Here is a 17,222-nt window from a genome sequence, read left to right as displayed (position 1 = left end):
ACATTAGTATTCTCCAGTTGTACATTATCCATAACTGAATTGTTTACCTCAGGACTCGAAGACGGGGTTGAAGTCGGAGGAATGTCACCTAACTCCACTTCCTGTTCTGCGGGATTCAACTGCCCGACGGTACCACTACTGTCCTCTGTTGGACCGACGTCTGTGACAGGACTTGGCTTAGGTTGATCCTCTCCCCCTGACTGGTCTCTCCCCTGGCTAGGTATAGATGTAGGTAGCCAATTTACTAGGTCACTAGTAGGACTATTATCCTGCTGAATCTCCCCCTGACTACTAGATTGGCTGTAAAAGTATTCCCCTTCTACACAGTCACAATTCATAGTTGTGTGCATGCGATTTGTGGTCGGATCATAGCACCTATAGCCTTTCTGGTTTTTCCCATATCCTAAGAAGACACATTTGAGGGCGCACGGTGAAAACTTAGTACGTTCATGTTTAGGTATATGGACGAAGACCGTGCAGCCAAAAACTCTAGGTTCAAGAGAAAGTGACGATGGTAACTCAAAATGTTTGGAGAAAATGTCTAAGGGAGTTTTGAATTGGAGGATTCCAGTGGGTAGGCGGTTCATGAGGTAAACTGCGGTGGCCACGGCTTCGGGCCAAAAAGCTTTGGGTGTTTTAGATTCGATTAAGAGGGCTCTAGTGACTTCTAGGATGTATCTGTTTTTCTCTCTGCTACCACGTTCTGTTCAGGAGAGTAGGCACACGATGTTTGATGGACTAGACCATTTTCTCGAAAAAAATCTTGCATTTTCCCATTCACAAATTCTCCCCCATTATCCGACCTAAGGATTTGGATTTTTTGGTTGTACTGGGTTTGGATAAGTGTATAGAAATCCGTGAACTTCTCGAAAACTTCAGACTTATTTTTCAAAAAATATACCCAAGTCATACGAGAGTAATCATCCACAAATAGCACGAAATAACGAAAGCCCTGACCCCTAGTAACGGGTGCAGGACCCCACACATCAGAGTGAATCAAAGCAAATGATTTTTTCATTCTAGTATTATTCAACTTAAAGGAGTGTCTATGGCTTTTGGCCAATAGACAAGTTTCACAATGAAAAGACTGCATAGAAGTAGCTAACTTAGGATAAAGTAAACGAAGATATCCTAGAGATGGATGTCCTAACCGACGATGCCAAAGCCAAGCCTGCCTGTCTGTCAGTCCGTGAGTTAGCATCGCAGTACTCTGTTGGGCTATCGCATCCACATAGTACAGTCCGCATCGTTCAGTGCCACGCCCAACTATCGTCCCCGTCTTGATATCCTGTAACATACAAAATTTCGGTTGCATTAGTAACTTGTAGTTCAGTTCCTTAGTCACATGACTGATGGATAAAAGCTTGTGTGATAATGACGGAACATAAAGACAGTTAGGCAGGCGTAAAGTAGGGGAAATATTAATTGTTCCTGCTCCCCGAACTTGCGCTAGGTCTCCACTGGCGGTCTGGACATAGGATTTTTGGGATTTTGAAATGGTTAGAAAATCTGAGGCATCAAATGACATTGTGTCGGTGGCTCCGCAATCAAATATCCATTGGGTTTCTTTGGTATGTGACTGGGAGGTAGATGAACATGCTAAGGGTTCAAATGAGTTTCTACACGGAATAGATGGCTGAATTTCGGGTTGTTTCTGTAATTGGGGTGCAATTTGCAATGTTTTGGCTGTATTGGGGTTATTTTGAGGTTTGAGAAAAATTTTGGGTTAATTCTGAAATTTATGGGAGTTCAGGGGTGAATTTTCGGATTTATGACTTTCTGTGGGTGGATTCTGGGATTTATTTAGGAGTGGGGGTGGCTCATGGAATATAGGATTCTTGGGTGGGGAAAAGTTGGATTTATGGAAGTGTGGGGGGTTATTTGAGAGGGGTTCTCTCATTGTGTTCGAAACCTTCGCCAGGGAGACCTTCGCGCCGCCGGCCTTCCTCCTCGCGGCGCCCTGGTCGGCGGTGGTTGTTCGGTCCTCGCCGCTCGCCCAAATCTCGCGCCTCCTCCGCTTCTTTCTTCTTCTTCGCTGCACAACCTCCGCCGCCAATGGAGCTTCAGCCTGCGACGGGTGCTGCTGCAGTCTGCCGCTGATGTCGATGCTGTCGTCTGTGACGGGTGGTGCTGCAGACTGGTCGCCTACTCCAGCAGCCATCCGTTCATCCTCCGAGAGCTCTACCGCCGACTCCAGCGGCTGCTGACTGTATACTCCGAGGTTGACGTCGGCGGCGTTGCCACATTTTTCTTCACCATTTGGGTGTGAATGGGTTGCAGAGAGTGGCTCTGGCGGAGGAGGATTGGTCTCAATGCCGAAGTTCTTCGGTTGGGCTTTGTACAAATCAATTAGATTTGAGATTGTCTCGATCAATAGCTCGAGAGATTGTATTTGGCTGATCTCCATTTGAGGTTTTCTTTTTTCTTTTTTGTTGATTTCCTGCTCTGATACCATCTTAGAGATGGTAATCGAGAGAGACTGAACTCGTATTGATCGACATTGGGAACACAGAGATTAGGGAGTAGAAAGGTTACGTATATTGCTTTATTGATTTACAGAGATGTACATCATCAATTATATAGGAATAATTGGTCACTATCTAGGGAAATTGTATCAAGCTATTCTAGGAAATTATATTCTTTGATATCAATCAATTATCAATCAATTATTCCCACAATCTTCTCCTCCCATTGATTCCGTTAATTGATTCCTTGCCATACTTTGACAGTGAGTCCCTACTCAGGCTAGTGTACACTCTGCAAATCGTGCGCTATCTCTTTGAGTTGGCCGGTCTAGTGGCTTGGAATGTGGCCACATTCCTTGTCATGTATGTTCAGATATGGTATGGTGATGTTGATGATGATGATGATGATGATGATGTTGGTGAGATGTTTTAGTGACTCGGGCTCTTTCAAAGTTAAAACCCCGAGTGCACTAGTTAATGGAATGATAAATATTTTTATTGAAAATGTTTTCGGCATGAGTCCGCTGAGTGCATCAAGTACTCAACTTTGCATGTGTTTTCCCTATGTGCAGGTTGAAGGTGACGAGCGTAGTGGGTGTTGAGCATGAAAGTGAAGAAGATAGTAAATAAAATTTTCTGATATAATCTCGAATGCTTCCGCTAAACGTTGTTTCATTTATCTTTTGGATATCGTTGAATATTGTTTCTTTCAGTTGTTGACCGTTGAGATTGGATACTCTGATTTAAATGGATGAATTTCCGAGGTTGATTCATGTTTCGAGCCGTTGATTGTTTCCCCTATTTCTTCCTTGCTTCTTTAATCCCTCACTAGTCGCAATTCAACTGTGTTTTCTAATCTTTAGAAAATGCGGGCGTGACATTCCTCTTGTTCAAGTCCTTCCCGCATACGTTCAGCAAGTCGCTGGTTTGGCTCTGGAATTGTTGTAGATTCTAGCGAGTCGCTGAGACCCTCGGACCTCAGTTTCGTTTCGAGCTCGGTTTGACTCCGTTCCTCACTTGTTTTCTATTCTTTTTCTACACAACTTCACAAAACGGTCAAAATACTAAATAATAGAGAATATGATATAATCACGCCCTTTAATGGCCAAATATCGATCAAAACAACTCAATCCTACCTCTAAATTCATGCAAAATCCAAGCTTATCAGGACCTTAATGATCACCGAGCAATTCTCACCATCGACCACCCCCGATAAGGGATTTTCCCCTGGCCAGTTTTCCACACAAAGGTCTTGTTTGATGATTTTATATTTTACACTGGTTTTTTTGGGTGTCACTTGTATCATGAATGAATATCGAATTTGTTTTAATTCGGTGTCATTTATATCGTGATATGAATTGTCTAAATTCATGTCGGGCTTATTAGACATGCGCACAACGAACATTTGAATAATTCGACCAATTCGTCATACCATGTTCAAGTTTTGTTGCGTAGAGGTGTGATAAGCCTATGCATCATATGAATTTCCCCAATTTATACCTGACTCACTAAATGGACTAACCGAATGAAAGCCTAATTATACCTGAAATTGATGTATATTTTTCATGTGTATTCACATTAGAAGATCGATCAAATTCGTGTGTTAATCAGTTAACTAGACTAATAACATTAAACATGTTGGTCCAATCGGAAATAATCGACTCAAGACACAAAATTATGCAGTTATAGAAGACAAGACTTGGAGGCTATGTAAATACTCCATCCGTCAGCCATTAGGAGTTCCGGTTCACTTTTACTATAAATGATAGTTACACATCACTTTCCACTAACTCATTTTACTCCCCCTCTATAATAAAAAACTAAGATATAAAAATGAGTCCAACATTCCAGTATCTTTACTCACCCACTTTTATTTATATTTCTTAAAACTTGTACTGCCGAACTCAAATGAGACTCCTAATGGTGGAGAGAGTAATATTTTAGGTTTTATTTACTTTCCTAGTTAATAGAATTAGTAGATGGAAAAATATTAGAAGTAATTGTTTTCCTTCTACCAAATTAGATTTTCCTTTTTAACTTATTTTTCCTTTTAGTTTTGTTTTCCATAAGTTTTGGATTTCCCTTTGCTTATATAAAGGTCTCATTGTTGAACTAAAAAGACAGACTTTTTTGAATAATAATTTTACATTACGTTTTTATACTCCGAAGTTCTCAATTAGATGAGTTCTTTATTTACCAGTTCAGTCATTCTTCGTACGTTTTCTGCTTCACAAAACTAGAACAAGAAATTTAACTTGTATTGATCGAACTTGTGTTGATTGAGTACAAAATCGATCGGATTTGATCGAGCTGAGAAAAGGGAAAAACTGAAAAACGAAAGAAGACAAACAGAATTTTAAACCCGTCCAGAGCTTTTGTCCTAGCGGCAATGAGTTTAGACATTATTGTATGAGGTGCCGAGTTTTTAAACCAACACAACTAACCAACGGCTAGTATGAATGCAACGACCCAGATTAATAGATTTAATCTAAACTGGATCCAACGGTTACTGAACCTTTTAAGCTTCAGCTCTTTCTTCTTCTTCCATCAGTTCACCATTTCTATTCACCACACATTCCTCAACAACTTAGCAATCAATATATAAAAAACATTCTGTAATAATAAACTTTCAATTCCTTCATTCGACTGTAAACTTCGAATCAACACAATACAAAATTCAATAAACTAAATAACCACGAATCAAAACCACAAAAATAAAATATCAACATGAGAAAAAATTTTAAAAATTATAAAGCGATTACTTGATATTCCAATCTTCAATCTCAAAGATCGCATATAACCAAGTCTTGACCATTTGATTCGAGACAACTATAAATGCGTCTATGTTATGACACACTTTCAACTAACACTAACGGATGCGTGTCAGGTAATGATGCAGAAGCATTTTTATAACTGAGCTTGCATGTGTACTCAGTGCCTGAAATCATTGTGGACACATATCATCAAAAGATCTCACATCTTCTGATTCATCATTAACACCACTATATATTTCAGACATCCTAAAACTTTCCAATTCAGTAGCAACTTCTTTCATAGTTGGTCTCATTCTCCCTTTCGAGTGTAAACATCTTTGAGCAATCTTTGCAACTAGGGTCACCTCTTCCTTTCTTCCTTGCTCCCGAACTTGTGGATCTAAAATTGTATCCATAGATTCTTCTTCCATGCATACAAGAAACCGTGCCGCTAGGCCTCTCTCCTCTTCTGTTTTATCAAGAGATATTGGCCTTTGCCCAGTAAGAAGCTCGACAAGAACTACCCCAAAACTATAAACATCGCTTTTCTCTGTGAAGTGACTCGACCGAAAATATTCTGGATCTAAATATCCAAACGTCCCTTTAACCAGAGTAGTTAAGTGAGTCTGATCTGTAGCAACGGACCTCGAAGTTCCAAAATCTGATACTTTGACAACATATTTTTCGTCTAGAAGGATATTACTAGACTTGATATCCCTGTGATAGATAGGCACAGAAGATGCAGAGTGCAAGTACGCTAATGCACCAGCTATGTCTGCTGCGATTTTCAAACGCATGTTCCATGTACATGGAAATTCACTACTTAGATCATGAATAAGATCAAAAAGTGTCCCGTTTGGCATGAATTCATAAACAAGTAGAGGAACCTCTGTCTCCAAACAACACCCCAATAGTTTGACCACATTCCTATGATTGATTTGCGATAGTATCACCACTTCATTTATAAACTGTTCTAACTGATTCACCTCCACCAACTTTGATCTTTTTATCGCAACAATCTTACCATCATATAACATTCCCTTGTACACAGTGCCTTGCCCTCCTTGTCCAATAATTCTGCCCTCATTAAAGTTATCCGTAGCCACCTCCAACTCTTTTGCAGGGAAAACTTTTGTTTTTCCAAGTGCACCTTCATTGGTCTGTTGTAGCAAGAGAAGGCCACCATTTCGTTTGAAGAGTTTGTCTTTTACCATTCTTTCCTTTCTCTTTCGCAACAATTTATACAACCAAAAGAACAGTGAGACTAGAAGCAGAAACCCCATTCCAGAGCCTATACCTACATGCAAACTTAAGAGTGAGAAAATTAACAAAATTTTACAGATAAGTAAAACTCAATGAGCAGAGCATATCTGATTGATATGAGAGTTGGAACAGTAGTATATTGTTACCTGTCAAGATAATCAACTTGGTTTTGGATGGAGGCTGTGGAATGCAACCTGTGCCATCCTTTTTCCCATCACCAATATACCCTTTCGGACACGAGCAGCGAAACATCCCCGGACCATTTTGGCAAATTGAATTTGAGACGCATGTATTAGTTGAATTATCAGCGCATTCATCAATATCTGCTCGATACATAATCACTAGCTAGTTGTAATTTGATAAAGTACATATATTTGTAGGTGAATTTCCAAATAGTAAATCATTATAGCATAACAAGGAAAAAGATTAGAGATTAGCAACCTTGGCACCCTGGATTGAGGTAAGGATTGCCTGTGTATCCTTTGGAGCAGTTGCAGAGGTACCCTCCAAGCGTAGCATCAAAATCAACACAATCACTATTATCTCGACATACGAAGTTAGCGAGATTCTGCCGTGCTTCTTTGCAATTCATCGCTCCGATCCTCCAATCCAATGCCATGCTCGGCTGAATATAAAAGTTGACCGGGTTTGAATATTGCATGAAATAGAACCCCCGATCATTTTCATTCGTTGTTTTAGCATATGCAATGAAGGCGTAGCTACAAGAAATATTGGCACTTGTCCTTGGTTCTTTGAGATTAGTCATATTTAATTCAAGGGAAGTTGTACCTGCAAATGATCTAACACATATATCACTTATAACTGCAACATTTCCTAGTTAAGATACTATATTGAATTATAACTATATCTTCAGCTTATAAATACTATCTTTTTCTTGACAAAACTAGAAAACTAGACAAACCCTTAGAGAATGTACAGGACTACAGGTTTTCTAGGAAGTGTACCATAAAAATTACTACTCCCTTCATTCCGCCTTAATAGAGACGTTTCATTTTCTACTCTCATTTAGGAAAAATAATATTAAATAGTTAAAGTGGGAAAAAGGGTAAATAAGAGAGAGAATTACTTTACTTTTTTTCACTCTAACTATTTATAACTATTTTTCCAAAACGAATGTAGAAAATAAAATGTATCTATTAACATGGAACAGAGTATTAAATACTCCTTCTAAGCGGATAAAAGTGACTTGTTATCTTGTTTTGGACATCCCATACAAAAATAACACTATATAAAATCCGGTGCGGAACATTTTCAAAGTAATCTTAAAAACGACCCAATAATTATAAACCAAAAATACCTATCAAATTCTTTTAGAAATCAACTGATCATTACCTCTTGGAATTGGTACTCTGCAACAACCATCACCTGCAAAAGATGTTGGTCCATAATCGCATGATGCACTAGTTCTACCATTATCATTGATCATACTGTTGGTGCAAATGGCTGCGCAGCTGCTGCGAATAGAACTTCGTTTGTCTTCTCCAATAACCCCGATAGCCATAACATTGCAGCCAACGGCGGTGATCCAGTTGTCATCTGATAATCTATATTGCGTTTTCAACAAGTCAATTTTTAAGCTTGGCTCAGCTTGATAGTCTGACCCACTGTAGCAATTTGAGGATAGGTTCATGTAACTGACGACAATTTTTGATGAGTTCAGCTCAAGGATTTCGGTGTTCAAAAGACTGAGGAAGGGTGTGGCGGGGTTGGTGTCGTTGTTGCAGACAACTTCAAAAGATGGCTCCAAGTAGCAATTTGGACCCACACCAAATGGAAATGGAATCGATACTTTTCCACATTGATCCATGCATCCACGTTTGGCAATTGAACTTGAAGAGGAAATTGCTAGCAAAGAAGCAAATGAGACAGAGCCAAGTTACCCCAACCATGCATGTGTTTATAAAAAAGATCATACTAGAAATAGGAACTGAGAAATGAACTAAACTTCATGTGTTGAATTTCATATCAAGTATGGAAACTAACTCTGGCATCCTCCTCGTAAGTAAGGATTTCCCTCGTACCCTTGCACGCAGCTACATGTGTATCCTGTGACATCATTGTTATACGAATATGTACTATAATCAACACAAACACTCTTTTCATCTAGACATGCGTAAGTGTTGGAATTCATAGCTCGGCTGCAATTCTCAGCCTCAACGATCCAGTCCAAGCGCACTATCGGCGGCCTTGATGCAGATGCCCAATCATCATTTAACAATGCCGTTGAGTTATTCAGATAGTACAAAGGATATGAGAATACGGTTTCATTCGTATTTGTCGTCTCCTGGATAAAGGCATAGCTGCACGGGAAAAGCTTTTTACGTTGTGATCTTCCGCTCAAGTCAATCAGTTCTGCTTCCAACAAAGATCTTGAACTTCCTTCTTCTTCTAAAATAGTTACGGAATTTGGAGAAGACAATCATTTTAATGCAAATTTGATCAAAATATGAGAATTGAAAAAAAAGTAGGTAGTGAACAGCGAAACACATATCATTAATATGCAGAGAATTAAATTTCAAAAATAGAAAAATGGCAAAAGTATATTATTCTCCCTCCTTTCCACGAGAGTATGTACTCTTGATTGGACATTATTCGAACTTTGACCCTACTAAGTTAAATACTCCTATTTGATAAAAATTGAACAAATTAATAAGATTAGTATGCATATGATAAGTTGGAAAGATTGAGATAGAATTGACATATTTCGAATATTGAGATCTTGTATTAACTGATAAATCAAAAAAGATAGGAATAGATTAGATAATTAATCCTTAATTGGTCACAAATATATAAGAGACTGTTAATCTGTTAGTATGAGTTATTGTATCGTTAAAATATTATTGCGATCAAAACAAAACTCAACACAATTACCGTCGAGTTCTTGATGGCAACAACCATTGAAGTGGCAATCTCCGAAGCCGGTATCATTCTTGTCAGCACAAAACGCCGAGCAGCCGCCAAGGGTGGAACTTCCGTTGGATTGCAGCACCATATCATCACACCCGATAACAGTGAGCACGTTTTCACCCGAAAGAGTATAGGGAGTTCCAGACAAGTTCACAGTCATACTATGTTGAATGCCCGTTGACAGATCCTCATCATAGCAAGCTGAAATCATGTAGGGGTTTTTGAGGCGAATGTAAGTTTGATTGAATTCAATCACTTGTTTCTTCAATATGGAGAGGTAAGCTTTTGGAGGATTTGTGGAAGAATCGCAGTTGATGTCAAAATATGGGTTGAGACTGCAATTTGGCCCAAATCCAAATGGATATGGAACCAGTAAATCCCCACAGCGGTCCCGGCATCCCGGTTTGGCATATAGAGCCGCGGAGAGTAGTGATGGTGGGAGAAGTATGAACATACAGATTATCAGTTGCAGAGGACTCATCATGAATGAGTTTTGAGTTTTGCTTAATGAGAGTGTATAATTATCTTCATAAAAAAAATAAAAAGCTTGGCTTAAAATAACTCACTACTTGACTTTGGAGACGGCTATTAATTACGCATATGTACATTTTTGACCAATTCAAGTATTTGATTAAAACATCTCACTACTTGACTTTGGAGACAGACTTGTACAGTTATACTATATTAAATAAATAGTTTATGTCCTTTTTAAGATGTTATTTATATAATCATCTCGCTTTCACTTTTATTATTTTTATAAAGGATTTAATGTTACACTTAATTCATTTAGTCATGAAATATTATCCATATTTGACTCGTTGCTGATTTTAATAAATGTGATAAAAAAGTGAGTAAAAAAAGTTAATGAGATATGTGTTCAATATAAAGTGACTCGGTGCTTGTTAAGGGATTTCATGTCTTATAAATAGTTCTCAAATTGTAATGGTCAAGTCCACGATATTTTTGTCAAAAATGATATAGTCAAAGACCCATGACTTTGAACATTATTTATTATTTGTCTTAATTGTGTGTGTTATTTGTCAACAATTGATATGTAGAGATAAGATTAAGAGGGAGCAACAACAATGATGGATGATGGAAAATTTTCAATTAAAAAGTTACAGGAATCAAAATTATAATATGCAGATGGTTGACTATTTCAAGGGTAATGACGTATGCCAGTCGGTGAGAGAAATGTCGGAGAAGAAGGATTTAGACAATAAGTGCAACTTACTCAACATAAAGGGGTTGACTATATTATATATACACTTCTCAATTATCATGTTCTTTGACACGATTGAAGCCAAGTGAGCAAGGTTTAAACATTACTTTCTTTCACTATTATCATCAAACTAATGCCCCCTAACTTGATTTAGAATTGCTTCAACTCATTTTACATTCTAATCAAATACGGACCTTGTTTAGTTTTACACCCCCAAAACTGAATACTTGTTGGGGAAATATATATCTGGAATAAGCTAAACATGCAGTCTCCTAATTTTATGTAGTTCTCAAGTTTTTAATATATACTACTCCCTCTCTCTCCCTTCCCGAAAGTTTGTCCCATTTTTCCATTTTCGTCCGTCTCATTTCACTTTTTACAATTTATGATAGTGAACCACATATTCCACTAACTCATTCCTACTCACATTTTATTATAAAACTAATATATAAAAGTAGGATCCACATCCCGTTAACCTTTTCAACTCACTTTTCATTACATTTCTTAAAACTCGTGCCAGGTTAAAGTGGGACAATATTTGGAGGACGGAAGGAATACTACTGAATAATATATGGACCCTTAGTGGCCCAATACTATGATAGTTTCTGGGCCGATTTGTTAAAGCCCATGCAAGAGCAGTCTAGTTCTATCTTCTAAAGCTCACCTAGAGTTTGCATGGGAAATGGTCATCGGTATATGGATAGTGCTTTTTCTTTCTTACTTGATAAATTTAAAGACTTTGTCACAGTGGACTCAAGGGCCAAATACCGTTAAAGCCTATGCGAGAGAGTAGGCTAGTTCTAACTTCTAAAGCCCACCTAGAGTTTAAATGGAAAATAGATTGATCTATTTGTTGGCATCAGCTATAATAGTTTTTGCCTCATTTTCTCTCATTGTATTGTGATAAACTGGAGCTGTTGTAAGGTTATGTATTTATGTGTTTTATGTTTAATTGGCAACTTTAATTTACCAATGTATGTTCAAGTCTATGCAAGATTGCATATTTGCTAACCCAGCGGTCCACTCTGCTGTATCCTCTGCTCGGGCAATGCAGTTTCAGTGGTCCGCTGAGTTCGCGTCGCGTGAACCCGACTGCCCGCTGATTTTTATCTTTGCTCTCCTCTTCGCTTATTTTGTCTCCAAACTCCGGACTATGTCTCGAGCCACGACCTACCAAACTTACACTTCCATGAGCTTCTATATTGCATAATAACAAACAAGGAAAAGTAATGCAAACTAGAAATATAAGGGATCACATAGATCAATCCTTATCTCTAAACATACTCTTTACATTTGGTGGGACTCTGATATGCCATCTAGGTTGGCCGGGTGCGGTGGCCTAAACTTCTGGGCTTGGTTCGTGGAGTCGTTGGCTGCATGGATTCATGTGGTCTAGCGCCTAGCGAACTTAGTTCATGCCAACAATTATATCTCACAATTGTTGAAAATGTATTAGGTTTGGTTCCTTAAATTGAATCTTAGATGGATAATCATACGATAATGAAGTATGTAACAATTCCCCCTCCCATAGACACTGCCTTGTCCTCAAGGTGGAGGTTAGGAAAATGGAACATGTTGCAAAAGGACTTCCCATAGAGCATATGCACAAGGGGTTAGAACACCAATATACGAGCCATTGTCCTTGTGGTTTCATTTTGATCAAGTTCGGCGACAGGATCTTAATGGAATATAATGGGTCGTGCGATATGGACGAGGTGCGATAGAAGTAGTCAAGGTGCGACATGGACGAGGTTACCATGTATGCATCGGCGTTGATAAGTGTAGCGTTTTATATAATGCTGCGATGATCGGTATCCTACTGGCGGAATTCTCGCTGCCCGGAAACATTCTTTTTGAAGTCGATGTTCCGTGGCCTCAATCAATTTTCCTAGCCATTAACACTTTCTCACCACAAAGTTATTGCATACACCAATAATTTTGAAACTAAACAAATCTCCTATATATAGAAAATTTAAACACTATGCGGTTCGACTCTTAATTCAACTCGGGAAAGAACCGACAAACAAAACCGGCATAAGGAGTCGTGAGCTGCTCGGAGTGGATAGAGGCTGTGGGCTTGTGGTTATGTCAGGCCTAATGGGACCTGTAATAGGCTGAGCTGGGGTGCTGGACTGCAGTGGAGTCTGTGGCCCTCCATGTGTATCAATCAATCACTTGGAAAATAGGACATTTACAAATTACAATACCAACTACTAACTAGCATATCATAATTATTACTCCTACACAACATACTGAAGCACACAAGGATCATAAAAGCAATGCAATCAATCATTATAGTACCATGAAGTGTATTTCTCCCATCTGCGTGACCTGAGTAAACCGACCTGTAGTTCATTACCACAGCTTTCCTGCTCTTCTTTAATAAGTACTGCAGATTCCACCACAGACGAGTTCCTGATGTCAACTTCGATCAGCTGAAGCGTTGCTATCTCTCCAATCTCACACGGGATATCCCTCAAGTTATTGCATTCAAACAGAGTTAGCTGCTCAAGCTTGGGGAAATGACAACTCTCTGTCGTCCATTGAACGAGATCCGTGCTATCAATTAGCAGTACTTTCAGTTCACAGAATTCCCCGTCACTTGTTTCCCACTCGGGCCCATCACAGGCGTGCCGTTTCAGTTTGAGCACTTGAAGATTAGGCAGCAATCCAATCATTCCCATATCCTCCCACGGAAATCTGCACCCACTTAAGCTCAACTTTTTCAATGCCAATGGGAAGGCAATGTTCCGAGACAGATCATAACCCTTCCCGGTCGGATAGGGCTCTGCATACACGTTTAACTTTTCCAGCCTATTTAGACGAACAAGATTCAGCAAGCAATACTGTGACCATCCTGTTTCATATGTGCTCTTGTATGAGTAAATAACTCCCAACTTCTTTAAGTTTGGTAGCATTTCCAAAAATCTCTCAGAGCACTTAAAATCTCTAATGAGACAGAGTGTTTGCAGATTTTCCATATAAATCTGTTTGAAACTCTTTGTGGAGGGATCAGGCAGGAATCCATCCAACAAGATGAGGTGCCTCAAGTTTGGCATTCTCCAAAATTCAAATTCCATATACTCCTGATGTTCAGACATGTCACTATAAAAAGATTCCATCACATAACCAAATTTGGAAACCACATCTCGGGTAAATGCTCTGATTTTGATGATTAAGGTCTGGAGATTCTGAAGATGGTATAAGGAGTTAGATACGAGTATGATCGTCTGTCTAACAGACTCACATGTCAAAGCAAGGTATCTCAAGTGAATTAGCTCACCAATGTATATATCAGAGCTAGATGTTTGGCATATAGGTACACTTAATCCATCAAATATGCATAGAAGTCTAAAACTTTTCCAGGAATCAAAAGCCCAGTGCTTGAAAAGAATGATGGTATGCATAGTTGAGGTTTCCATGCTTGGAATGTTACCAGAGATGTTACAAAATACACTAAGGCGATTTGAATTCTGAATACCTTGAGGAAAGCTGCCCGAAAACTCATTTATGGTGCAAGCAAAGTTCTCGTCCTCACATTTTCGCAAACAGAGGTCTCTCAAGAGATCATGGATCTTCACTGTCCTAATCCTGCCATCGGTTCCTATTTTATTGATCAAGACAAGACTTCTTGTAACCAATTCTTCCAAATACTCGTATCCCAACTCTTCCATGTCTTGAGATTCATTTGATGCAAGAAAACCCTCTGCTAACCATAATTTGATGAGTTTTGACACATTGATCTCATAATCTTCTGGGAAACACCCCATATACAGAAAACAAAGCCTTAGAGGACTAGGCAAGAACCCATAACTCAAAGTCAATATCTCATTGAATTGTTCATCATTTGTGTAAACAACTTTGGATACATTCCTAGCAATGTTTTCCCAGTAGTCTTTCCTCTGATTGCCATTATTAGAGAGAACCCCAGCTATTACCACAACTGCAAGTGGAAGCCCTCTACATTTTTCTGCTATGACCTCTCCAATTTCCTCCAGTTCGAGAGGGCAACTTTCACATCCAAACACTCTCTCTTTAAGTAACATCCAGCTTTGGTCAACACTCATCAAATGCATCTGGTGAGGATGGCCAAGAGAGTCGGCGTAAGAAGCAACCTTTGACTCCCTTGTAGTTACAATAATTCTACTCCCATTAAGATCATCTGGAAACATCCTTCGTAACTCATCCCACACATTTGTATCCCACAAATCATCCATCACGATTAGATATCTCCTCCCTTTTAAGTATCTATATACATTGTCTTTCAATAACTCATCGTCCTCACCCCAAAACGAAACACAACTGTCGAACACATCCTTGATGGAACGCAAAGCAGTGCGAAGAATTGTCTCTATGTTATAACTTTGGGATATTGTGAGCCAAGCACGAATGTCAAAGTGTTGAACACTTAAAGGGTCGTCATAGGCATACCTCGCAAGAGTGGTCTTCCCAATGCCTCCCATCCCAACAATGGGGATGATTCTGAGCTCTTTTGATCCTTGACATAGCCGACTCTTTATCTCCAATAGGACTTCTTTGAGCCCAACCACGCCATCGCCCGTCTCTGTTGATGGCGTATGAACTTTCCTGCTACTTTTGATGTGCATCGCTTCTTGCCGGATGAGATCTGTTTCTGCAATTGACTTTTCCAATTCGTGGCAAAACGTTTCCCTGTTGCGATCTGCTGCAGTCCACAGCAGCTGGCCAGGCTGTGAACACTTGGTGTTAGTTAGTTCTTTGTAAAAAAGATAAGTTGAAAATTGGGGGTTTAATTTGATATGGTGAAACAGTACTTACCTCGGAGGAATTGAGGTTGTGAAAGAGATTCTTTGCTTGATTTGCTGCATTTGTGATGCGTGCTTTGAGTATGTGACCTTCTCTTGCGAAATCCCCAAGAAAATATAAAAAGAAAACAATGTTTTCATGCAGCCTTTCAATGTGTTGCTTCTTCTGAAACAGAATGCAAGGTTCAAGACTACGTTCGGAAAGAATTAGACAACGTAGACACGATTGATGATCCAGGATCATGTCTAGATCTTCCGCGAGTGAATCAAGAGCAGCATATGCCATCCCGCACGTCAGAGAGAGATCTGATTTGCAGAATGCTATGAATGAATGAATGTTTTAACAGCTGACCAAACGGTAAATCAATCAAATGCAAGGACAATTCATCAAGCCATCAAAGTGGACCATTATCGCATAACTTTTTTTCCATTCCACACATTAGTATTGACCCCACAAGAAATTAGATGAGCTTATCAAAAGTGGAAAAAAAAAAGGAAAATCCAACTTTGAATTGTCGAATATCAATTTTTGTTCTTCTCTTTGGTTTTGCTTGTAGTGCGCTATTTCAATCAAAAGAGTTTAAAGTCTTTGCCGCGTTAATACACATGAAAATGTAAATTTTACACAGGTGATTCTTGCACTTGGTCCAGATATTCCGGCGCAATGGGTGTTTCGGAAGAAGCCATGAGCTACAAAGCTAACTCTATTGATTCGATTTCTACTGCTCTTTTATTTTACTCTCACCACACCACACCACACCACACAAGGCCTCCTCTAAGCCTGAAATTTATATAATTGACATCCACAATCAATAGTCCTCTCTTTCCATTTTTGTTCATCGCCAAAATTATTCCCCTGACAATATTTCAATCACTTTATCTTTCTGTCCGCTGTTGGTTATGATATGAGCAGGCCAGGGGGATCATATCCATTCTCTTTTCTTTTGAAAAAAGTGGATGCCTTTAAAATGCTAGCTAGCTAGGTGTGGAACAAGCAACGTGCATGTCGCAGTTTATTTTATCTCAACTTCACTTTTTTTTTCACTTTTACTTTTTTATTATTTTCTTTCATGGTATGATTTACAATTTTGCATGTTTATATGCGGTAACTAAATCCCGTTGGAAATAAAGAATATGGATGTCATATAAATTTTGGAGAGAACGGTATAACATGCATGTCCTCACTGACCCTTCTATAAATCAGCTGGTGAAATTAATGGAAAGATTAGCTACAGTTTCATTGTTTTTGTTAGTCTTATAAAATCAAGTTCAGTGATAACAATAAAATTTTACGATAGAGATGTAAAAAGAAGTTATGGATGAACAAGACGATGTGATACGAACACAATATTCAAATTTAATTAAAAATTTCGAGTACGAAATTTCTTAAGGAGAGGTGGGTTGTAATGCTCAGAAAATCAGTCTAAAGAGAAAGTACTATTCCGATCAATATACAGTTAATCTCGGGTTTCGGTGAACCGGCTCCCTCACTCACCTCAGAGCACTGACAATATATCAGAGCACTAACTCGTTCTATACACATTTCTTAGCCGATACGAGATTTTAGAAGTTGTTGGTTAATATGAATAATTGGAGAATGAAAGAGTGGGGGTAACAATTAAAATTGAGAGATAAAGAGAGTTGAATATTTAGTTTCAGAGAAAAAAAAATGATTGGGCGTATTAATTGGAGAGTAAAGTTACCCAAAATAGAAATGCGTTATTTTGGTTAAAAAGGAAAAAGTAGGACCTAAACTACTTTACTTTCCACATTTCTAAATAAAGTCGAACATTTCTTAAAATCAGAA

General features: G+C 38.8%; 2 protein-coding genes across 3 annotated transcripts; both read right to left on the bottom strand.

The window, feature by feature from the left end:
- Positions 1-5,081: 5,081 nt before the first annotated feature.
- Positions 5,082-9,943, bottom strand: LOC121787386 (wall-associated receptor kinase-like 6). 2 transcript variants are annotated; one of them, XM_042186097.1, is made up of 7 exons: positions 9,374-9,943; positions 8,486-8,890; positions 7,835-8,347; positions 7,271-7,281; positions 6,923-7,106; positions 6,628-6,804; positions 5,082-6,515 (listed from the first exon to the last, which is right to left on the bottom strand). In XM_042186097.1, exons 1-7 carry the CDS (start codon positions 9,891-9,893, stop codon positions 5,410-5,412), a joined length of 2,916 nt encoding a protein of 971 aa, XP_042042031.1. In that variant the 5' UTR covers positions 9,894-9,943; the 3' UTR covers positions 5,082-5,409. The 2 variants fall into 2 exon arrangements, with proteins under 2 accessions (XP_042042031.1, XP_042042030.1); XM_042186096.1 differs by lacking the exon at positions 7,271-7,281 and having other exon boundaries at positions 6,923-7,270.
- Positions 9,944-12,567: 2,624 nt separating this feature from the next.
- On the bottom strand, positions 12,568-15,759 carry LOC121786078 (putative late blight resistance protein homolog R1B-14). Its single transcript, XM_042184602.1, has 2 exons — positions 15,429-15,759; positions 12,568-15,340 (listed from the first exon to the last, which is right to left on the bottom strand). Exons 1-2 carry the CDS (start codon positions 15,699-15,701, stop codon positions 12,917-12,919), a joined length of 2,697 nt encoding a protein of 898 aa, XP_042040536.1. The 5' UTR covers positions 15,702-15,759; the 3' UTR covers positions 12,568-12,916.
- Positions 15,760-17,222: the final 1,463 nt, after the last annotated feature.

The sequence above is a fragment of the Salvia splendens genome, chromosome 22 (genome assembly GCF_004379255.2).
Source record: "Salvia splendens isolate huo1 chromosome 22, SspV2, whole genome shotgun sequence".
NCBI lineage: Eukaryota > Viridiplantae > Streptophyta > Magnoliopsida > Lamiales > Lamiaceae > Salvia > Salvia splendens.
Note: the sequence above shows the minus strand (reverse complement) of the source record. Positions and strands in the feature narration are given on the sequence as shown.

What these genes read in the sequence shown, in the direction of transcription:
- LOC121787386 (XM_042186096.1), bottom strand. Translation starts at nt 9,893, where the DNA reads ATGATGAGTCCTCTGCAACTGATAATCTGTATGTTCATACTTCTCCCA. An exon ending in CCTCAATCCAGGGTGCCAAG is followed by an intron (nt 6,805 to 6,922) that starts GTTGCTAATCTC and finishes TGTATCGAGCAG; the next exon opens with ATATTGATGAATGCGCTGAT. An exon ending in CAAGTTGATTATCTTGACAG is followed by an intron (nt 6,516 to 6,627) that starts GTAACAATATAC and finishes GTTTGCATGTAG; the next exon opens with GTATAGGCTCTGGAATGGGG.
- LOC121786078 (XM_042184602.1), bottom strand. Translation starts at nt 15,701, where the DNA reads ATGGCATATGCTGCTCTTGATTCACTCGCGGAAGATCTAGACATGATC. An exon ending in ACAACCTCAATTCCTCCGAG is followed by an intron (nt 15,341 to 15,428) that starts GTAAGTACTGTT and finishes AAGTGTTCACAG; the next exon opens with CCTGGCCAGCTGCTGTGGAC.